The following is a 24,246-nucleotide window of genomic DNA, read 5'->3' on the forward strand; positions in this document are numbered from 1 at the left end:
AAACAACAATATAATAAGAATCCCTGCATATAAATTCACTTCCAATCCTGCAGCATGTGCAGGCCTTGCTGTCAGGAGGATGCTGGATTCTCAGAACCAAGAGCAGGCTGTGCTGCAAGACTTCATTGCATTAAAAAAACTCTCAGATGCAAAACTGGATTGAAATCTGTCCAGAAGATAAAGCCTAAGGCCAGAAGGACTTTACTGATTAGGGCTATCTGCGCTCTCCTGTGTGACCTTTATAGTGCACCAGCCCTATGTTGTGAGATCACCAGGTTGAAAAGAAATGCTATAAAATTAAAGATATCACCAGGCCTGGTCTCCCGTCCACCAGTCAGGCTCACTTCACATGGAAGAACTTTCCTTTAGTTCACATTCTGTCTTCTGCCAAATCATGTGCCATTTGCTTTAAATAAAAAGGATTTTTAACCACTGCTACTCATGTGAAAGTGCACTGAGCAGAGAGAGGGCCACTGCAAATGCATTCCATGGGAACCCAAAGAAAATGGGATTTCTCACAACTAGAGCTGGCTGCAATTTGCCACAATTTTCACACTGTTTTTCTTTTTTTTTTTGAGGAAGTTTTCCAGTCAGCCTGCAAATCTTCCTAGCCAGATAAAATGCAGTCAACGCATAAATGAGTTTACAAGTCATTCTCTGCACATACTAAGTTGCTTTTATTAATCCAGAACTGCATGCTACAGATACTGTACAGCATGAACATTTATTCATTACAAAAAATGGCTTCCAAACCATTAAAAATGAAAATCGGAATAAGAGCATAAAACGGAACAGTAACATCACAACTGTTAGGAAACATTCAAAGTATTCACAAAAAATGTTATAGTTAGCATCTTAATAAACCAGAGAAAAATCTGAGACAGTTTTACAATCGCTTCATGTCAACTACAATGGCACTGAATGAACAGATGAACAATTTTTCAGCTTTATACAGCGTTTTTTGCAACATCAACATGCCTAGTTTTTTTTTTTTTGTTTTAAGTTTGCTACCTACCTGTATGTAGTAAGTGTACATAAAAGTGGCAGTCTGATTTTCCTTTTATGAATAATCTAATATACAGAATTTGGCCCTTAAGGGTTTATACCTCTTCATTTTAAATGCTTTCCGGACAATCTGCTACCAAACACGTCTGTTATAGGTGACATTAAAACTACATACATATCTACCTATGTAACATCACAGCAAAACATGATGAACAAAAAAATTACAGCATTAAAAAAAATAATAAAGTTGTTGGGAGAAAGTTAAAAGTCACTGAGAATTTTGGCACATAAAAATTTTGCACACAGCCTACAGTCCTAATGTCGCAGGGGATTCAGCTGCAGTTCTGAACGGGAGACACTTGGACCTTGCTATTTTTCAAACAGCATTGCTAAAAATTCCCTTGCTAAATTTTCAAGTCTTTTCGAGTGTAATGGCTTTTAAAGCAATTTCATTCTTTACACTATTGATCCTTGAAAAAATGCATCTGCGAATGTCCATTCGGTGGCAACCATATTTCATACAGCAAAAAAAAAAAAAAAAAAAAAAAAAAAAAAAAAAAAAATCACAAAAAGAAATCAAAAACAAAATCCCGGAAAAAATATATATATACACATTTATATATAAACTTAAAAACCTTGTACAAATGAGTTGTTATATATAAGATGCTTACACTAAAGGAAAAAAAACCCCTTTATACAATGTTTCAAGGAAAAAAAAAGAAGGAAAAAAAACACTTAAAAAGGGACAACATACAGATACAACAAGCAATTTCTAAAGCAATAAATACTACTGGTCCAATAGCGTTGTGATACTTTCAATTGTTGAGTAGCGTCCCCTCCCCCAAAAAGAACAACACCATGGAACAAGGTATATTAACACATTTTTAACCCTTTGTTTCTGTACATTTAAACAATAACAAGTAACATCACAATAAAGGTTGTTTCACACAAGGAAGAAAAAAAAAAAAGAAGTAGTAGCGGCACCGCATTCATTGTGCCCTTAAAGGTTTAAAAACCAGATGTAAAATGATTGGTTCGCAAGCTCGTATTTAATACAAATAATAAAGAACCAATGCCTCTGGCAAGGGCTGCTTGAAAATTGCTTCTTTTTTTTTATTTTTAAAATCAGTCTTTAAAACTAAGCTATTGGAACTACATAACAATTATGTATATATATATATTTTTTAAACGCTACAAAGACTTTAAACAGCTGTTGATAAAAATTTTGGCAGAATCATGAGGCTTTTCTCATCTACATATTTAAAAAGGAGAAATTGAAATAAGAATGGGTCAAATATTGACCAATGAACTGATAAAACATCAACTAATGTAGCCACATGGCACAAATTAAAAATGAAACCGAGAAACGACGACAAACAGCGGACGACAAGAAGAAGAAAAATAAAAAAAAAAAACAGGACAAAAAAAAAACCAAAAACACAAAACCCCAAATACCAAGAGAATTCAATCCCCCCGAAAGGAAACCGAAAGGGCTAACGAGGCTAAAGCTATTCTAAGGACTTCGTTACAAGGGAGAGCGGCTGGGGCTGTGTCCCTGCCAGCGAGCTGTGGGAATGCAAGGAGGACGTCGAGGGCTGTGCGAGGGATGCGGCCGGCGGGAGGGCGGCCGGCGGGTGGTCCAGGGCCCCGTTGGGGCAGCTGGCGGCGGGCAGGGCGCCGGGCTTGCTCGCGGCGCTCTCAGCGAGCACGAGCGAGGATGGCGGCGGCATCATCACCAGGTGCGCCAGCGGGTCGGGCTTCAATGAGAGCGAGAGGGGTTGCGTTTGTTCAGTCTGTGGTTTCGAGTCTCTGGAGGGGGAGGCGAGCATGGCGGGGGAGGACGGAGGAGAGTCTAGTAAGCTTCCATCTGAAGAGGGTGGGCTGACGCAGCTGCCTTCACCTTGTATGTAGCGAACGCACTTTTTTTTTCTCCTAGAAACAGGGAGAGAGTTATCTGTGAATAAAGGGTAGAGATGCTGATGGAGACAGTCATCTACAGCAAAGAGCCGTCAATCAGCTACTCTGGGCTCTGCACGGGTGCTGCCCTGGCCCCACGTGCCATCCTGGGGGTCTGGCAGGGTGTCCTTGGTACCAAGCCCGCTTGGGAACCTCCCCTCAGCTAACAGATTTGGAAAGGATTCACCAGTTAATTGTCTCTTCATCCCCTTCCTCTTCAGGCTGCCTCCTTTCCTTATTTTCATAATCAGAACACCAGATAAATGGGTTTTGGAGCCCACTGTTCTAATCTACAAACTTTCCTCCATGGGAAAAAATATTAAAAAGCAATTTAATTCTCCTAAAATAAAAACCCTGGATAGCTGATGTATCTCAAGAGGCCCCATAATGCTGTCCAACTCAATGGGGCTATAGCTACACCTGTGTCACCTGTGATCTCTTACGATGCCCTGCCCTTGGGAGGCGAGAACGGCTGCAACCTACTGCTCACTTATTTTCTCCTCTGTTAAGAACCACACCAAATCCAGAAATGTCAGTCAGACAGGAGGGATATATAACAGAGAACAAGAGAGAGGGGAAATAAAACCAAAACAAACAAACAAAGCAAACAGATGAAAAAAACAGGAAGAGAACAGGAAAAACAAGAGTATGATCCAAAATAACAAGAATAACTGGTTGTATGGCCTGCAGGTTGTGGCTTTAGATCGACTCAGTTTTACTTTTTGTTTCAGGGGAGAGTGGTAGATTTAGGAAGCTGCTTGTCTGCATTTTGGGGATGTTCCTCTGAGAGGCCATCCATGTAACTCCAGAGTGGGATCCAATTTCAGTAGGTGAAGTGCACGACGACAGGTACAAAGGTGAGGAGCAACATGGATCTTATTTCACACCAGGGAATGAGTCTCACAAGAGCACTCATCTTCAAATAAATAAGTGACCCGACAGAGATCTTTTCTCCTCCCTCTGTCCACTGGATAATGTAAAGGAGCAATGAAAACAGATGACAGTTTCACACCATCTCTCTTGCCAAGTATGTGCAAGACAATTCTAGCAGTAGAACAGAAATAATGAGGCAAACAACCACAGTATCTGACAGAATGATGTCCAGTGGCCACCTTGACCCTAAGCATGCTGGCTCTCCAGGCCCCCTATCCACAATCATAGTTCCCATGGGAAGTGCTGAAGTGCTGTCACACAGCCCAAGGCATAGGACAAAGCCTGTCTAGAGCAGCTCTGCCACAAGAACTTCGCATGCTCAGCTAAGCTGCACAAAGCCACCAACGTGAAGGAGGAGGTTGCTCTCCCTCTCCAGTGGATTCATCACCCTGGCTCCACAATTCCATCAGAGGGAGTGCCTGAGTGTGGCACAGTAGCCGAGTGTCACTGGGGACATTCCCCACTCCAGTAGGTGCCCCAGTTCCCCTGCTGGCTGCCAGTGTTCTCCCCCACTGTGCATGGCATTTGACTAGGTTAAACCAAGCTCTGCCCTCGAGGCAATGAGGACAGATGCTTCTTGTCTGCAAAGGAGATCAAACTAACTTGATCCTGGAATTAAAACTATTATCTCCCATAGCCAGGAAGGAAACAACAACCCCAGCACCCCACCTTTCACCAGCTTCAGTGAGGGATCAGTGCTGTGACATGCCTTCCTCCAGAGACTCAGGTCTGCTCTCAGATTCTGCTCCATGTGCCACATGGCAAGGTAAGGGGTTAGGGCTATTAGAGTTTTAACCACGTTAGCCTGCAGATCAACACATGCTAAAAACTAAAGACAACCATGCAACTTAAATGTTAAAAAGAAAGAAAGAAAGATAGAAGACAGCAAGTGAAGGCTGTAAACCATGCTTTATTAGAGCAACGTTAAAAGACAGGAAAAAAATTAATTTGGTGGGCTCAAAACAGACCTTGTTAATTCTTCTACCATCAACAAACAACAGTGGAGATCTCTGGCTCTTGGCTAAGGACAATTCTGCTCTCTTTTCTCCCCTCTCCTCTCTCACCACTTCCTACTTCAGATGTGCAGCACTATCAGGGACACAGTTCCTGTTTGGACCTTCTGTACAGCTCCAGTGGCAAAGCAGGATGGTTAAGCTCCACAAAGCTCACCAATATTATTTGTGTGGAAAGATGGGTTCTTACAATCTGGAGACTCCAAGACTCCCTCTCCATTCCCAAATTAAAATTAGTCAAAAGCAGAGACCCAAGCTCCGCCTGCCTCATTGCTGGGTGTCCAAAAGTCCTTTAACTGGACTGCTCTGAACCTACAGGGCAGTGAATTAGTTAACTGGAGGCAGTTTAAATCCAGTATGCCAGCATTTAAAATTTATTTTTTGAAGTTCTGTGGCCTGAAAGAAAGAGCTCCCATGGCAAAGCAGCCTTAAACCAGGTTTACCCGACTTTCTCACACTGTGGAGTTAGCAACCTTTTACAAACCAAACCCATTGCTATCTTTGACTATGATTAAGGAAGAATATTGCTTCTTTTGCTAAATTCTTTAATAGTGTAGCCACTTTTAGTCTGAAAAAAATATTTACTTAAATCATGATGGCTCAAGGCGGGGAGACATTTCTGCAATCTGTGCCAATCGCACCATGGTTACCTGTGGTCATGTACCTGTCAGGGTTCAGTTGGACATAGGGTCCAGAGGGAAAACCCCCAAACCACGCAAGCCTAATTTCAGCAGATGTGAAGACCCCCAGGCACCTCTGGTGAGGGGGAATAAGTAAAAATCTAAACTTTTTGTGCCTCAGTTTTCCTCTCCTTAAGGCTGGAACAAGAATACTACACCCCCCCCCTCAGAAGCACTAATGAGGATTATTCACTTGTGCATTGCTCTGAAAGTGTTAACTCGCTGTATCGGTAGGGCAAACACCAACTGACCTGACCCCACTTGTGCTGCCCTTGAAACTAGCCCTGGAACAGCACCAGGGAACCTGTAATGCTGCAATTGCCACGAGTGAAAGCCACACAAGATTGCAAGGGTTTATTCAGTTGCTGTGGGCAAAGATGTCTCACTTTTCACCACAGCAGCAAACTGCACATCTTTAGCACCTACCTAAGTTGTGCTACAAAATGCTACTATGCTAGCAAATGCAGTGTTATAATGGTTAGGACCAGAACTAGGAGAGAAATGCCCCAATACCTAGTGGTAAAATGCCACCCCCACACTAAAACACAAACCAAAACAAGAAACCAAAGCAAAAAGAAAAGCAGCTGACTCTGAATCAGTAAGTGCAAAACTATCAGCTACACCACTGAAGTTGGCCCTGCTGCGCTGAAAAGACTTTTGACCAAAATCTGGTGTAAGTTAAGAGAGGGTTTATGCTTCACATGTAACCTAAGCACTGTACAGACCAAATAAAAAGTTTCCTTGCTGATAAAATGTAGTTTTAAAAGTATGTTGCTTACTTAAGCAGACAGGAAAAGATAAAGCAACACAAACATGATGTGCCCCCAGTTCTGGTACTTGGCATGCAGAGCCTGACATGCTTCACATACTCTATCTCTAGACTACACAAATATCTGCTGATAGTGTGCAGCAAAGTAACCACAGAACAGAGGCTAACTAAACACAGCACTGCAATCCTTGGCTAGCATGAGACTCCTAACACAGTGGAGTAGCTACTCAGCTCTTCTGAACTGAACCCTTCTCCCTTTAAGCACTAAGAAACTGATGCTTTCCCAGCTTGTTTAACACATGTCCTGGTACTGATACCTAAACCCCAACACCCATGCCTCAAATGGGACAACACACAACCTTGTGAAGGAATTTCTGGTGCCTCCTCTGGTACACTGACACACACCACCACCCTCAATCCCTGTTTCCTCAACACTAAGCACAGACAAGACTGCGTGCATACACAAAATACGATGGACGTCTGAGCTACATTCTAAATGAGATGGAGCACATGGGACTGGCATGAGTAAGAGGGGAAAATGTGGGAGAGGAATCACTACACATAGAGTGTGGTTTGGGTTGAAATACCTACCATCATAATATTCCAAATTCAAAGACTGCTTGTATCAGAATAAAGAAACAACAAATTTAACCAAATGCGATCATATAAGGAAAAAGGAATGAGAAAAGAACTACTCAGTATCCCTCCACCAAGAAAGAAGTACATACTGAGTTACACATGGAATTAAACTCCAGTAGAACATGGGCTGCCAGAATTTGGGCTCTCTGATGTCTTTCATCTCCTTTTAATGCTGGAAACTGTGCTACTAAAATTGTAATTAGTTTTGTCTGGAGCTCAGACATTTACAGCTCACTTGTTGCGATAAAATTTAGGAAAAAACTATATTTGTGGGATTAGAAAAAGAGATTTCAGATAATTAAAAAAATTATATCTACATAAACTTTACTGAGGCATAGAAGCCAACAGGTAGCTGTTTAATTTTTCAGATAAGACCAGAAGAATGAATAGAGTATAAGTTGTAAACACTGGCTTTTTCATCTCTAATAATGAGAAAAAAACTAGTGATGCAGATCCCAAGAAACTTTTTAAAAAGCCTTTGCAGGCAGGGGACATAGACCCAAATGAAAGAAAAAATATAGCTGTCCAGCTAAACATTAGTTTTGCTGGAAAAATTAATGGACAATCTGGAAAAAAATAACAAAAAAAAAAAGCCAAAAAATTGCCAGCTTTAAGGACTTTAAGTTTTCTTGTTCCCAGTTCTACCACCAGGGAGAGGTTATTTGTAAAGAAAGAGAGAAAATGGCATTAAATTAGCAAGAAATTCCAAGATCAAAGATTATTAGCAATTGATGCTGTGGGAGAGAGAAAGGTGGGGAGTGGGGAAAAAAAGATTAAAAAAATAAAATCACACAAATGCACTAAGAGGACAGATTGCTTTTATTTCCCCAAAGGCCTGATGGGTAGTTTTATACCTGCATGGTTTGCACCATAAACTCTGTCGGTCAAGCCCGAACAATGCCCGACACTTCTTTGGAGTATTTGCATCTGTTAGCATAAGGTAAACACAAAAAATACAACACAATGGTGGATAGAGCTCATTTGGTCTGCGTCATCTTAGCTACAGCTACGTTCAGCTTTCAATCACCTCCGCTTTATTTGGTAATCTCCCCTCGTACCAAGGGCAGGAAGGAAAACAGGACTTTCACATTGAGCCAAAGGGAAACAAAAAAATAATCTCCGACACAGCCACGAGCCTGTGTGGTGTTGGTACCGCACTCAGTGCCGTGCTATCAAGGGCTTTGGGAGTGACTTTCCTTGGGTGGAGGCTTGGAAGGCAGGAGCGTGGTTGAGCCACGGATCAGATGGGCTTAAGGTTGATGCTGTTTTACAGTGGGTTTTTGGCTAGCAGCAGCAAAGAGGAAGGCAAAAAAGTAAAAAAACCAACCAACCAACAAAAAAAAAAAAAAAAGAGCAAAACCCTTTCGGAGAGACGATTACTGATGGCAGTGTCCCACTCCCTTGTGTCTTCTAGATCACAACACAGAGCTACAAAGCAACAAGGCAGGAAAAAAAAAGGGGAAAGTACCAAATAAACCAGCTGCAAATCAGCCATAGCGAGTCTGGGAAAACTATACACACCTGCAGGGGCCGCACCAGTTATTCTGTTGATCAAGGCCAAAGCGCGCTCGGCATTTCTTAGGAGCGCTCAGGTCTGAATGAGTTCAAGAAAAGCGAGCAGAAAAGGGAGAGAGGAAAAAAAGAAAAGGGGAGAGAGGGGAGTGAGAGAGAGAGAGAGAGAGGAAGAGAGAAAAGGGGAGAAAAAAGAAAAAGGTAAAAATAAGGAAAAAATAAAAATAAAAAAGGGAATAAAAATCAATGTCCTCGTTATTAATTGCAAATATTGACTTTTGATTTAAAATGAAAAAAAAAGTGATAATTACATTTTTATTCAACTCTTGAGATTAGCTGTTGCAATTAAAGCTGCAGTATCCCTTTATAAAGGACTGTTTCTTTCCCTTTTAAGAGAGCAGGTAGAGGAAAGTCTGTGGCTGGTCTAGCAGGATGTTTCAGGCAAGATTCACTTGGGCTGGTTTTTTTTAATTCTTTTTTTTTTTTTTAAGAGAGGGGAAAAAAGGAAGAAAAGAAGCTGAGTATGGAAGTTAGATCCTGAACATGCTTTTTTCTTCAACTCAGATACAAAATAAGAGAAAAAAAAAGAAATAAAAAAAAAAAAGAAATTATATCTCCTGGGATAATGCAGCTTTTGGAATAACATTCAATTTACTTGTTTTGATTAATTTGTATTTAAAAGAATGGATAAGAATAAGCAGGTTGCGGAATGAGTATGTTAGTATCAGCCAGAAAATAAAACGTAAAGCATGGCAAGGTGCTGAGTTAGTACAGCTAGTGATTTGCAATGAATAGGCTTGAGCAGAAAGGAAAAAAAAAATATCCAAAACTAAAATAATAATAAAAAAATGCGTATGCATGCTAATGTGAGAAGACTTAGTGGGAGCCATGAAAAATGCCATTAGATTAAGGAGGTTCATTACTGACTTGCTTCCATTCTTTATCAGTCTCTTTAAAGAAATACTGCATATTCAATTTGCACAGTTAGTACAACTCTTGCGTTATTTTTACTGTATTACTGTTTTAATAGCAATTGTTACAAAAACAAAAAACAAAATTAAAAAATACTATCAAACATATAAAGATATATAGATAATAAATACTATCAAAACGTGTGGATGGTATTTTTTTCTTAATGTCATAAGTGTTTAATGTTAAAATCTATAATGGCAGGAAAAAAAATTAAAAAGCAGTTTATAAACTATTTTAAATGACTCAAAATGACGTTAGCACCTGTAATCGGAGGAAGTGAAAGGCAAGGATTTAGGAAACATTCGCTGTGTTCTGAAAAAAAAGAACAAATTATACAAAGGCTTCAAAAAAACTAAGTTAGGGCTTCTTCAAGATCGACTATGAGATTGCCTATGCAGTATTTCTAATTTCCTATACAGAATGGCAAACCTCCTTAATTTAAGTTGGGTGCGATTCACCACTGTAAGGCATGCATCAGGACATCCAGGGACAGCCCAAATGAACAGCACACGCACACGGCCACGCACACACGCGCAGGGATGCGCGGAGGAAGCGGACGGCGGGACAAACGATGGCATAGGCATTACAGCTACGGCTCTGCGGTTACAGGCTCGGCACCTACACGGACAAACTCAGCTAATGCCACACGAGGAGGCTCTGACATGCAATGGCTGGGTTACTAGTTTTAGAAGGGCGGTAACGCGTGAATAATTGGAGTGCATTTTAAAAAAAAAAAAAAAAAAGCTGTCTAGCATAGGGACTGGCTCCGCTGAGGCCAGGAGACCTGTGCCCACCTCCCCCGTACCTACAAGGGTCACACCAGGACTGCCACACTTCCACTAAGCAAGAGGTTTAGACTCATCTTTACTTACCATTGGTCTCTCCTGGCTGCTTATCCCTTTTCCTCTTCTTCTTCTTTCCCTGCAGAAAACATACACAAATGAGAGGGATTAAAATAAATCCCCAAACAAGTGTCATTGCAAGAGGGCATCGAGCAATGAGGCTGTGGCTAGAGCAGGAAGCTCCCAAGGGGGGACACTGAAGTGTGACACTGGCTCACCCCCAGTGCAGGAAACTTTGGGGGGCCCCAAGGAGATGCCGCACCCTGGGATTGATTCTGCCTGCCCACCCTGTGACTTTTTGGGTGGCCTCACTGCAGCCTCCCCAGTGCCAACACCCACCAAGGCCATGGGCAGCTGAGGCAGGTGTAGAAGGATCTGCAAGATGCTACTTTTGAGCTAAGATCATCATGAAGCCAAAAACATTTGACATGTGTATGCTCCTGCTTGCAGAAGTTTCAAGAATCACTTGTGGTCATGTGTTGGTGGTGCAGGGAGGGGGGGAAGGAGAGAGGGATAAGAGAGGGGACAGTGAAGTAAGACTGAGCCCCTGGAGCTCCTCAGCACCAAACCCCAAGGATTCAAGCAGACAAGGAAGCCCACAGTAACAAGCGAATCCTAACCTGCAGTTTTATAGTTCCACTGACAACCTAGAAAGTAATGCCAGGACAAGAAAAAAACCAGACATAGCCAAGACCCTTCCCACATTTTGCTCTATCACAAGGAAACCACTGGTAATATTTTGCTAAACTCTATCCCTTTCCCAAACACTGTACCACAAGATGATGAAATTTGTTACAGTTTTTGACTGGAGGGAGAAAACCCTGTTCTGTTTCCCTCCAACAGTGTGGGAGAGGACAGCTGGGAACCCAGCTTCTGTGGAAACACAGTAATTGCTTTGCAATAGAAAAAATATGAAGTAATAAGCATAGCTCAAAAGACAAAAGCTATTTTTCCACGAAAACTCCTCTAACACTGAGGTACAGGGTTTGAAAACTAGTACAATAAAGCCAGTGTAGGCAACAGAGTAACTTCATTTTCACAGCTCCCCAAATGCTAAAAGCAACAGCTATTGGGCCAGCAATGTCAGCTGTGAACAGCACAAGAATTCCTGGCTTTTGAAGACATGGTAACAAGCACAGCTGAAGGTGAGAAGACCTCAGAGCAGCAGACCCTTGTGGTGAAGGGGCAACAAACATATCTTGGAAGAAGGAATCTCACAGAACTTTTGAAGAGTTGGATGTATCTGGGAAAGCCAAGAGGTTCTCCCACACAATGGGCATCTTTCTCAGTAGATGAATTCCAAGATACACAGTTAAGATGGGCTTCAGCATGGCACATCCACATTTGGGATGCTCCCTATGATAGGTTTCCTGGAGTGTATTAGTAAAAAATTCCCCCAGCATGAATATAGGACATTGATTTGTCATTGTCCTGCTTTTCCTCCACAAAGCTGGCCTTGTTTGTGCACTCAGCCCCACTTCCTTGCTCAGGGTTGTAAACTGCCATCCTGTTGTCCAGGCTGGTTTATGAGATCCTTCTGGAGATGGAAAAAGCTGTGTGCACTGTCCATCTCAAAGGAACTTTAAACAACATGTACAAAATCCTGCAACCTGGATGCTGATGACAAATAATCTCTGACAGCTCTGAGGTAATTTTTTGGGATATGGAAGTTGTCAATTGCTAGAGCAGCCATCAGCCTAAAATGACAGGCAGACAAGGCAGACAAGCACTGCTCCTAAAGCTCCCTGAGAATAGAATAGGGAAAACTATGGTATCTTGAAATCCACATATCACATAAAGATGGAAAAAGCTCAGACTTCGCTCCATCTGTATTGATCTAGAGTGACAGTAACTGTAAAAATCAGTGAATCTTTTTCAGCTTTCAACAACATAACCAAAACAAGACAACTGCCTCAAGATTATAAACCTGACTTCTATTCAATCTCAAGGAGGCCACTGGCATAATTAACAGGCTGTATCTGTGGTAAATTTGCTTAATTTTTGCAGTACATTTGGGAATTCAAGGGCTATTTCAATTTGAGACCTTATAACTTCTTAACTTCTTAACTGAGGGCCAGTCAGAACAAAGGTCAAGAGTCACCTGCCTTTCACAAGCATTTCAAGCCAGGTATTAAAGTACTGAAATGCCTTTAGGAAGTAACCTGTTAAAAACAGTTGGTCTACAGGAATGTCAGCCAGGGATTAGGAATTTCTCCTTCTTTTTCAACACAAGAGTTTTACAACTCTTCCTAACGAAGAATGGACAGAGGTCACATCAACTTCTTTATACCCTTTTCAAAAAGGAAACAGGGAGAAGAATAATCTGGTTTGCTTGTTCAGTTTCCAGGCTACATGAGGAGATCAGACTATGTAGCTAAATTAATATATGGACTTCAGGAATGAACTGTAGCAGCAGTTTTTCAGATGCTCTGCCAAAGACACCATTTTTTCTTTGCCTAAGATTGGTCTCCTAAGACTTGAGCAGATTATAACATTTTCTGACATCACACTATGTAAATTCTTATGCTGCAAGTAAATATGGATGTAAATACCTGCTAACTATTTTGGCAGCACCCTCTCCAGACCCAATCCAACATGGGTTTTGATATGTCTGCAGAGTTCTTTGGTACTAATTTTCTAGATAAGCAGTGAGTGAGGTGACTGGACCCTTACACACTTCTGAGTCCAGCACTCAGCACTACCAAACATCTTATATTAGATCTCAGGAAGAGCCAACGTGCCTTGTGACACCAACAAGCCACGAGGCTGAAAGCTGCACTTCCTGAATGCACTGCTCCTGTCTCTGAAGGCTTGGGCTATAGCTGGCCTTATCCTTGAGCCTGATGTGAGGTGCTTAACAATTTAACCACTTCAAGCAGCCCCAAGTCGCTCCCCTGCTAGATGTGTGAAAGGCTCAAGACCCTACAAACGGCTGAGGGAGGAGGGGCACTCAGGAGAGCTGTGAATGGACCAGGAGAGGAGACATAAATAAATCCTGCAGATGATGCAAAGGTACCACGCTCTCCTCAGGCAGGAAGGTTCCCCCTGAAGGTCACTTGGGGGTACAGCATCAAGCCGCTGGGAAAGCACCGGCTTTCTCATCCTGTCCTTTTTAGCTTGAGAAGAAAGGGTTTCTCAGTGTTCACACAGTGAGGACAAAAGTAAAAGGTCCTAAACACCGAGGCTTTGTACATGCCCATCTGTCGGTGGCACAGTCACTGCGCAGAATGAGCATTCCCGAAACCTCAGTCGAGCCTACACTCCCCTTTGAACACCCAAGACGAAGATACTGCACAGTGCTGAGGAACTACCTCCAGCCTATGGTCTGACAGCCTCAGGCCAGACTGTGCTGAAAAGGGAAGGGAAATGAGCTGTGCCTCATCAGGATTAAAAAGGTCTCCTCTGAAGAGCGCACAGTCAAGAATATTCTGAACTGGAAGGACAATTGAGCATGCACAGGTACACCTGTAATGACCAAGGAGGGAGAGTTGAGCCCAGTGGAAAGAAAAGATGATCAAGAGAGCAGAAGGATTTGAAAAAATGTCCCTAAGTACATATTACTAAATAAGTGAGCATGTGTATTCTCCACCACTGAAATGGCAGAAGGGTGTAAAGAGCTGCTGCTGCTGCTTCTCCTGGCTTCACTGCAGACTCTGAACTGGCTTCCTCCCACCCACACATATGAAAATGCAGATTCACAGAGGCAAGTATTGTCATATACAGCAAAACAGAATATTCATGGTAAAACAGACAGTGATGATGATAGGGAGGGAAGAGACAGGCTTCAACAAAACCGTAATGTGTAACTCTACACAAAACTGGCATCAATCTTAGAGCTGTTGTTTCCCAAACTTGCAGGAAAGTGTGACTAGAAGGCAGAGAACAGGGTTTATTACAGAGTTAGAGACCTTGAAAATATTAGGTGATTTTTATTTAACTTAAAAAAAATATCAAGATGCTGCTATAATCCTATTAAAAAGGGTTTAGAGCCCTCACCAACCCACAAATCTGTCAAGAATTTATGGGCTTAGGCTTGCAAACACTTATAACCATCTGCACCGCTTACCCTTCATGGAAGGAGCTATTTAGTCCTAGGGGTTATAAAGCTGCCCTTATGCTTTTTAGCAGACAAAAAAATTCTACCATGTTTAGCTCAAAAAGAGGCTTTCTGAAAAGCAGAGGGAGGAAACAATTTTACAAACAATCCATGAATTGATCATGAATTCCAATAAATTTTTTTTAAAATGAGGAGTGTAGGGGGGAAAAAAAGGTAATATGGGCATGAAGAAGAAAGCATAAACAAAATACACAACTGTAGAGCTTGGAATAATTCCTTTAACCCCACTTGAGAGCAAAACTTTCAAATATATAATGCTTTTGGTTTTGCCAGACCTTCTCTGAAGCTAGGAAAAGTCATTCTTCCACTTTCCACTACACTCTCACACAGACAAGCACAAGACACTAATTATTTATCTCTTTTGGTAGAGGGTAGCCATACTAGGGGAATTTTAAATTTTGTTTTAAAAAATGAAATTCAAAATTATCAGCAAGCCAAACAGCATTTCCAGATGCTAGTAAAAGTGAAGGGAAGACTTTTTTCACAGAGGTCTACTGTCATCCTCAAATTCTAGCCCCATACTAGTCCCAGGCAGGAATCCTCTTCCAAGTGGAGGGCTGGGAATTACCCCCAGTAGTTTTGGTGTTCACCAAAGGAAGCACTGTTGTCGTTACCAGATTGGGATCCTGAGGCTTTCCACACAGGCTTGTGTGCAATGTGTGGTCACGGTTCAGCAGGTGACATTGACATTTCTACAAGCTCTACTACTAATAAAGTTTCCAGCTACATAGGAACCTACATAGTTATCCCGTGCAGACCAGCCTGGGTACAGCTGCATGTGAAGCTGTCGCTCCTTTCTTGCTAGTTCATAGTATTTTGCTTGCTCTTCTCTGGATAACGCGTGCCACTGAGGTGGAGAAAAGACAAAAAGACAAAATAAAAAGCACTAGTGGTTGGGGTTTTCTTTAAAGCACCTTAACAGCAAAGTGTGTTATTTATACACATGAATACAGTTAGAATTGATTTTTATAAAAAAGAGATAAAAACAGATGATCTGGCATGCTGACATTCGTATTTTATTTACAACTCCAGATTATAACTGTAGTTAAATCAACTGAACTACAGATAATCATTTACATGCACTCAACCCCTTTGTCTCCTGTTGAGAGAGGAGAATTAAGAAATCTAAACAAAAACAGACAGCAGGGGAGATGGTCCAGAAGCTGAACCACTTGTCCTGAGCCAGAACTCAGTTACAGCTTTGGAGGTGGTCTCCCTCCCCTCTTCTAGCTCTCACACGTGCTGATACTGGTACTGTACTCAAAGGTTTTAAATTTCCCATTTACTTTTCTGCCTTTCCTAGGTCAAAATAAAAATCTAAGATTTTTTTCATCAAGCTGTCATGGAAATGATACTGAAATAACACTGCTATTAACTCCTCCTCCCCATGAGTGACCCCACCAGCAAGAAGTGCCTGTGAAAACTAAAAAAACAAACCAAGGCCATTGTTTTAGCAATTTCCCTATCCATTTTCACAATAGGAGAGAAACACAGGGATTCAGAAGGTGTGAATCCTACCAAGTTTCAGGCCCTGCTCGTGCTTGTCCCCTGTTACCTACCCTTCGACCGAGGATTTGGTTGATGGCTGCGCTCTCTTTCAATGTGCATTCTGCTACAACTTTTGCTCTCATTTCCTTCATATACAACATAAATGCATTAAGAGGTTTCTTTATGTGTGGCTTCTTTTTCTCTTCTTCTTTTTTGGAGTCCTGATGTTTTCTGAAGAGTAAAGATACAACAAACAGAGACCTCACAGTGAGAACCCCTTGTGAGTTTATTAAATTAATCCCCTCAATCTCTCAAGCATTAATCCTCAGCAATCTATAGGAAGAGGACCAGAAGGTTCTCTAGAGCCTTCACCCTGGCTGCTGTACAGCAACAGTCTTAAGAGCATTACAGGAAAACTCACCTCATGTTTATGCAACATCTCAAATTACCCTCTGAGCCTCTTCAAGAACCTAGGAAGGACGCAGGTTCCAGAAAAATGGGCTTACAGAGAGAGCTTGAGCATGACAGTAGAGGAAATAATTACACCCCTTTATCAATTGGCTCTTGTCAGTACAAACCTAAACTTGATATCAGCTCTCTTCAGCTTTGAAGAAGCCATTTATGCTTAGCTTTTTGTCTTCTGTGGTACATCTGTTATCTCAAGGCTTCAAATTAGGCGCTGAGTAATAGAGAAACTGGCCAAGAAACTTGAATCTCGATCAAGAAAAGTCCACTTCGTCGTTGAAACAGGTGAAATCAGTAACTACTTGCCTATGTCATAGGATGGCTCAAAGATTGCTACCATCATTTTGAAACACTTTGGCAGCTAAACCACGTTCAAATTAATTATAACAGAAACAGAAAAAAAATCTGAAAAAATATTTCACAGCAAAAACATCACAAACCCAAGCCCTTTTACAAGCTGCACATGCACAGGGGATGTTTTGAGAATCCCAAAGAGAAGATTGGGAAGCAACAACTTACGAGCTGTGGAGTGATCCGACGTCACTCTGGGAAGATTCCTGTTTGACTGTTGGTGTGACTATGGCCGGATGAGGAATTCCAGTTGTATGTAAACTATGGTGTGGCGGGACCATGTGTGGAGGAAACCTAGAGGAGAGAAAGCTGTGTAAATCGTCAGAATAAAAATGAATGAATGGGGAGGGATGTGTACACACATTAAAAAAAAAAAAACAACTGACATATAACAAGCACATGACAGCTAGATAAAGCATATGAAAGCTGGCAGCATTAATTAGCAATAAATTAAACATAATGACTCTTCTAATGTCATTAAAGCCAATCTTCCCCTTCATTATCATTACTGACATGACACATCATGATTTTTAACATCTTTAACAAAAGGCAAATACAACTGGATGAACTTATATGAAGGTGGAATTTCAGCTACCTGAAACAAAATCCACAAGTCCATTTCTTTGCTAAGAAATTACACGTGGCAGCCAAGGAATCAATTTTTATAGTTTTGAATCATGTTGCGAATTTAGGATGACATCTTTTATTCTATATTGACAGCAAAATAAAATATTAATGCCAACACATTCTAGATGCATTTTTGATAATACTTATAGAAGCCTCATTAGCTACATTTTGCAAAAGAAAATATTTATATGCATCTAATAAATCTCTGAGTCACATTGCTTTAATAGAAGGCGGAAGACTGTGGAATTTTTGATCCATTAAAGTAACCTAGAAAAGCTTTAACAGTCTAGCCTTTCTAAAGAGGAAAAAAATGTTGTCAGCTTTATGGTTTATGGTCATACACATGGACAGATCCCGGTCCTGCAAGTGGATTCAGAGGGATATGCAATCCTTCTGCAAGAATCCAATTGCTTGGTTGGGATCACAGCATCAACATGGCACAATCGTTTAGACTTCTTACATTTTAACAGAAATGAACAAACTTCTCAAAAGCAAGATTGATTTACATAATTTTTTCTCAACAATCTCAGAAAGGTTTTGCAGTGAATAAGGAAAGCACAGCATGACTGACTTCCTTCCCCTTAGAAAACTCCCACTGTAGTCAACAGGTTTCCAGGGAATGGGTTCTAGCCTAAAATTATGTTTCAGGAGTAACTTTCCTCAAAACGCCAAAATTAAAATGATCAAGCAAGGGCTTTTCTCACTGCAAATCCCCACTCTCATCAAAGATTTTGAACAATCTGATCCAAGTAAAATAACCCAAGATTATGGAACACTTAATGGGATAAATAATCTTACTTCTATCATCAATATACAATGATTTTTTTTTCTATCCACCAAGAATTAAAATGGCATGATATACCATGAATATCACTGTGTATAAGCATCAGAAATATAGTGAGGCTATCTTTTTCTCCCCCCTCTTATAAATTCCAACAGTGACCTTAACAATCCCATCCCCTGTGACTGCCTAGACATTCTCTACATTCACAAGTGACACAGAAGTACTTTCATGAACAAGAGCACTGTCCACTACAAGCTCTGAGGATCTTTCGTCTATCAGCTGGTAGTACTCAGGGTGATTAGACAGAACTATTTTGTCTTTGAAGGCAGCGGTGGGAAGAGCAAGGACTAACAGGGAGAATGTGAAATTGTTCGAGTTGTAGAGAATTGCAGTTCTTCACGAACAAAGGTATGGAGAGAAGGGAGGCAGGAAGGTGGGATGGCAAGGAAAGAGAAGAATGGGCAGCAAAATGGTCATTCCTACTTCTGCTAAAGACTCACGGACACAAATCTCCAAATGGGTTGTCCAAGTGCCTTCCCACTCTCTGACAAAAGTAGCTGGGAGAGAAGCACATATTTGAGATATACTTTGGTTCATGGTAGGTCAGAACAGAAGACAAGTGTTGAGGCTGCAAAGGAGACTGGCATCCTTGTCCCAGTTCTGCCACAGAACTGCTCACCATCAGCAGACACAAACTGGGCCTTTGCATTATTTTTTTCTGCTCTCTTTCTACTTCCATGTGTATGTATTTTGACTGGGCATATCTAAAATCTGTTCACACAGCACCTGGGACCTTCGGACACAGTACAATGCAAATAGAAACTGTCAGTATGAGCTGGATTTTTAAAAAAAAATAATTAACAAACATAAGCAAAAATAAAACCGGTGGCAAAAAAATGACCTTGCTGACAGCAATCTAAGCACAGTGATAAAAGGCTGAGACACATCCTATCAAGTGACAGTCCTAGGCAAGACCCAGTGTTTCAGAGAGGACTATGCTACTGGGGCTGGCTAGGCCAGAGACAAGGGGACAATGAAGGATGAGGATGGAGATGAAAAGCCTTCCTTCAGAGAGCAGGCAGGAAGAGCTGTGCTGCTCTGACATGAGGGCTCAGTGTGAAGTGCAGTGGACACGTACCAGCAGAGAGAAAATCTGAGTGCAGAGCACAGCATCAACACGTTGTGTGAAGGCCTGAAGGATGGCAAAGCTTCCACTGACCTCAGCTAGGATATTTTACTCACTGGGCTCTAAACTCCAGAGACAGCAGCTTTCATCAACAGGCAGCTGCAGCTCAGTGGTTATTTTCAGGGTTGCAGTTTCCATGAGGAAGTGCTGTGTTCACAACCAATGACCATTCGCTTTTTCATACTGAATCTGTCCAATTCACAAGGCTGCCTATTGGACTTACACACCCCTTCCTACACCTAGGGCTATAAAAACATGCTCCAGAACCCAAAGGTGCTCTCACAATCCCAGGGACTTCCATGGGTGGGATGAGGATTCAGCCCAAAGTCTGAGTTGCCTGCTCATTTCCATGTAGACAGCCACTCACATGGCAATATGAGCAGGGGAAGAGTGTTAATTTTTAACTTCCTGGCTATGCTCCAGCTTCAGTAATTACATTCAGTAAAAGTGAATTTCCCCTGAAATTTCAATTACAGAAGGTATTTTCCACTGCCACCACTTAACTGCTGTGCAGCGTTTGTCTGGTGTAATTCTGCTAAATTATTTCCCGATTTCTTCTTCCAGCAGTTGTTTTTTCTTAGTGGGTCCACTGTTTGCCCATCACTCAGTTAGCTCTGTCTCATTTTACCTTAAAGGCATATTACAGAGGGGTAATGAAGATTCAAGAGATGTTACAGGCATGCTACAAGCATACAACGTGAGTGTGGCAAGGCTACAAGCAACAGCGAAGAGTTGTAAATGGTTAAAACAACCAGAAGACACTACCTTGATAGTCTAAACCATTTATGAAAAATCAGTATTTGTCACCCATTAACCTTTTATAAACTATTCATAAGTACACTCTAACTAATGAACAGTCATTACTAAGCTTAGGGAACTGAAGGCTGGGAAGCGCTATAGGCTCCAAAGATCTATACCATAATGCAGCTAAAGATGGGAACTACTTTTGAAAGAAGGCTCTGGAAAACTCTGTATGGAGAGGTGAGGTTTGAGGTCTGTGCTGACTTCACTGTTGGAGCATAGCCAGCACAGCAAAGGCAAGGCTTGCAGCAGGGGCTTGTAGCAGGACCCTGCAGGGCTGTTGCCCAGGGCCAGCCATGAGCCCCATGTCTGGAGCAGTGTGGGCATGGCCAGGAATCTCCTGAGCACGCCAGACACCTGGACAAGAGCTGTCCCACTGCTGAGCCCGGGCTGACAGGGGAAAACATACATGAAACCACATATGAGAGCACAGCTTTCCCAGAGGGTGTTCCCATCTACAGGAAACCAGGGAGGTTTCTGGGCTGAAACAAAGGGTAAACACCTTAAATCTATTCATCCTCCTGCACATGTGCCTGAGCATGTGCGCACTACGGGCTTCTGTCAGAGACAAAAAGAAAGACTCCCTGTGTATGTGCACACCCCTCACCTTCGCCTAAGACATTCACCAGATTTTTTTTTTTTTTCTCTAGACAAGTATTCCATGAATTGCAATAAACACCCTAAAAATTCTAAGCAGCTCATTATACACCACTGTCTCCTTTTATGGCTCCAAGCCAGAATATAATGATGAGTCTTAACTTGTTAAGGACAACTAATTTTTTGTTCCTGGCTGTCTCAGGGGCTTCTCTCTTACTCACTCTCACTTTACTTCACTGTTGACATGTTTCTGTTAACTGGATGTCATCTGCCTGCCTTGATTTTATGCACAAGCAGTGGGATGCATTTTTCTGTGCAACAATTCTGCTTTGAGTTGCATTAGATTTGTCATTATTCTCTCATTTTCCCCTTGCACTTGTAACATTTCATCTATTCCTGCCTTATTTTTTGAGCCACGGTGCACCCACATTATGGTTTATACATGATCTTGCTCCCTTTGAAGCCGGCAGATTTCAGAGCCAGCCCTCGTCAGGAGAAGTGCCTGCTACCAATTTAGCAGGCTGAGGGCCCCGAGCTCCAACAACTCAATCTAAAGGGGGTCACAGGGTGGCACAAGCGAGTGTCAGCAAGTGCTGTTTAATTGCCAATCTAGGCTTCTCCATGGTGTTTAAAGTATAATGACCCATCACTTAATTCTGAGAAGTCCTGGCCCTGCTGCTGAATGGAATGAATATCAAAGGATGTGCTAGAACAGGGCAAGGAGCCTACATTTCCTATAACTGCCATAAGTATAATAGACCTCTACTTCTGTCGTCCCATTACCACAATAATGTATTTAATTTGCTGTGTACTCTTTTTAACTAGATACCTTTCATAAAGTCTATCTTGGGAATATAGCCCCCCCCTCCCCGCTTCCACATCTCCCCCCTCCCTCAAATGACTAGCCTCTCTAATAATAATTAAACTAAATCAAGCTCTGCTTTGCCTCACACCATGCCTGCAAGTCTTTTATTGATATTAAAAAAGATTAAATAGGGGGAGGGAATAATTGTTTAAATTTGCAGATCTCTCCCCAGCCTAGTATATTTATCCTGTGCTGGGACTACACTTTCATTTTCTTTAAAGTTGATTTTACAGTTTTCTATTTGCTGAACCAGCATTTTAATATAATTTTTTAGGTTTTTATTTACTTATCTAAAGCACACACCACACTGTTTTCCCACCCATTCATTCATGAGCCCTAGGTACAGATTTCTACTTCTCAATGAGGTGTGCTTCCCCACAACCCTCACCAGTCTTTTCCTTCTTAGATCATCTAGGCACCAATGTTCACTTATTAAACTGCAGAGATGGAGAGGAAGGGACAGAGCAGGGAAGAGACGTGGAACCTTGCTATGTAATGCATGCTAATTTAATTATGTGCCATCATCAAAATGGATTAGCTGTTTCAGCCCATCAGGAAAGTCTAAACTTCCACCGATTTAATTAACCAGGCTGAAAATCAGATGAACAGAAAATAAAACTATCATTAGGAGCAATTACTGATTACTTAAACATAGTGCTGCCAACCAGTTTGTAAATAAAACTAGCAGCCCCTGGAAAATTAGATGGAATTAATTGGAGGTAGGGAGGGGGAGAAATATATACTTCTAAAGCTTTTGAGGGTCAGGCAGGCCCTTTTATGTTGACTATCAGTGTTTGGAGCTTTGGGAGGGAAAACACAGCACAATAACCTTCCTCCCAACTCTGCTGAAGAGCAGTCCTCCTCCCTCCTGAGCTTTCCCTCCCGCACACACAGCGCTGCTCTGGCTGATGGCCACTGAGAGCAAAGGCTACCATGACTTCTCATCCTTGCTTTTTTAACATTACATTCTCCCAGCTCTTTCATTTAGTTTGGCTTTTAAAGGTGGCTTCTCATTCCTTCAGCTCTCCCTCTAAAACAAATTCTTGAGGCCCAATGACAGCATTAGGACACCGCCTTCTCCTCACATGGGAAGATAGCCCTCGCCCTCTCCTCCACCCCACAAAAAAGCTAAGGATGGATATTTAACTGAAGTGCTTTCAGAAATCTGCTGCCTAGATGAAATGCTCTCCTCCAGAGAGTGGGAGGAGGAGCTACATTTGCTCTTAATTTAGGACCTCAGTATTTGAACTCACCTTGACATGGAAGCATTGACGGTCAGAGCTGTTGGGTAAGGGTGGCGGAAACCCCCTGTCGTGATTGGGTACACTGGCTGACCTTGCCTGGAAAAAAGAAGGGAAAGAGAGAATGAGAGAAAGGAAAAAAGGGCTTAAAAAAAAAAAAAAGAACAACAAAAAACTTCTCTCTGCACAGTAAGCTTTATTCTCATTTGATCAGAACAAAAATCTTGGGGATTGTACAGCAAGGATCAAAGGAAAGAAACACAGAACAATTTGAATGCCATAAATCTGATAGGAATGGCTAATTAAATTTTATAACCTCTGCTTATGTCAATAGAGACCCTCTCCCCAAGCTGAAACTAGGTGTTTTGTTGTAATAATTAAAGGCGAAGTCTCGCTTGCTTTAATGGAGCCATCACACTAATTGAGGGCTACACATCCAAAGGAAAACAATAATGAATGTAAATTTATACCAAAATAAAGTACAGTGAATCAAAGGACTTCAGTTGCGCTTTGGGCCTCTTTCGGTATTTAGATCTCGGTGAGAAAACATTAAATTAACAGAGCTTAATTTGTAGCCTTTTGTCAGATTAACAAGTGTTGACAAGAGTTACCGGGGGAGAGTCCCCAAGAAGTATTGTGGGTAACCAATAGACAATCACACCTCATTACAATAATTAAAAAATACAGCAACATGCAAAACAGCATCCTCATGAAAGACACACAACTTTTTCTGATGGAGGTTTGTCTGTGCTGGCTAGCTCGTTTCATCTGTCCTTCAAATACATCATCTGACTGGGCAGGATGCTTTTGGGGTGGGTACTATGCCAGAAACATACAGGCCAGTGGAGGATAGATAGGTTGCGATGTTGATGGTGAACCGCAAGTGGCAAGGAGAGGGGAAATGAAAAAAAACCTTGGGTTACTTCTGTGAAGTTGGCCATGCTACTCTCCTAGGGCAAAAGCCAATGTGACGGTGTCACCCCTCAACAAAAACCACTGGGAGAAGCTGTAAGAGCTGTGAGTAGGCAAGCACACCATGGTGATGACTTGTTCTAAAGCATCAGGGATGACAGAGTCGTCCAGTGACAGTGGCCATTAGCACCTGCCTGGTGAAACTGGCCCCACGTGGCATCATTCACATGCTTTGGCAGCCATGGCATGAGGCTCAAGGAGGACTAAACTGTGTCTGCACAGTACAGACATACAGATGAGCAACGGGGTATAGGTCAGGGACAGCAACGAGTTTCTTCCCTGTGCTCTCATGTCTTTCATGTCACTGACTTTTGGCACTAGCTGAATGTATTTGTATTAAATGTTGAGGCTGTTGCTGTGCAGCCTTGAGCTAAGGAGCTCACATGCAGTCTACAATTGTTCAGGGTGTCCTTTGGAAAAGGTAAATCACG

General features: G+C 41.8%; 1 protein-coding gene across 11 annotated transcripts in view; it reads right to left on the minus strand.

The window, feature by feature from the left end:
• Positions 1-776: 776 nt before the first annotated feature.
• Positions 777-24,246, minus strand: part of TCF7L2 (transcription factor 7 like 2) — a 172,951-nt gene continuing 149,481 nt past the window's right edge. For 2 of the 11 annotated variants that reach the window (XM_062496373.1, XM_062496369.1), the window contains exons 7-13: positions 22,856-22,942; positions 16,911-17,036; positions 15,998-16,157; positions 15,178-15,285; positions 10,352-10,400; positions 9,741-9,791; positions 2,743-2,937 (exon numbers count right to left, since the gene is read on the minus strand). In XM_062496373.1, coding sequence (XP_062352357.1) covers positions 2,858-2,937; positions 9,741-9,791; positions 10,352-10,400; positions 15,178-15,285; positions 15,998-16,157; positions 16,911-17,036; positions 22,856-22,942 — 661 coding nt within the window. In that variant the 3' untranslated portion in view covers positions 2,743-2,857. Of the gene's footprint in view, positions 2,938-6,424; positions 6,464-6,950; positions 8,590-9,740; positions 9,792-10,347; positions 10,401-15,177; positions 15,286-15,997; positions 16,158-16,910; positions 17,052-22,855; positions 22,943-24,246 lie in introns of those variants that run through there. The other 9 variants (XM_062496371.1, XM_062496375.1, XM_062496374.1 and 6 more) reach the window with 7 other exon arrangements.

Source organism: Cinclus cinclus, chromosome 7, assembly GCF_963662255.1.
Source record: "Cinclus cinclus chromosome 7, bCinCin1.1, whole genome shotgun sequence".
Classification (NCBI taxonomy): Eukaryota; Metazoa; Chordata; class Aves; order Passeriformes; family Cinclidae; genus Cinclus; species Cinclus cinclus.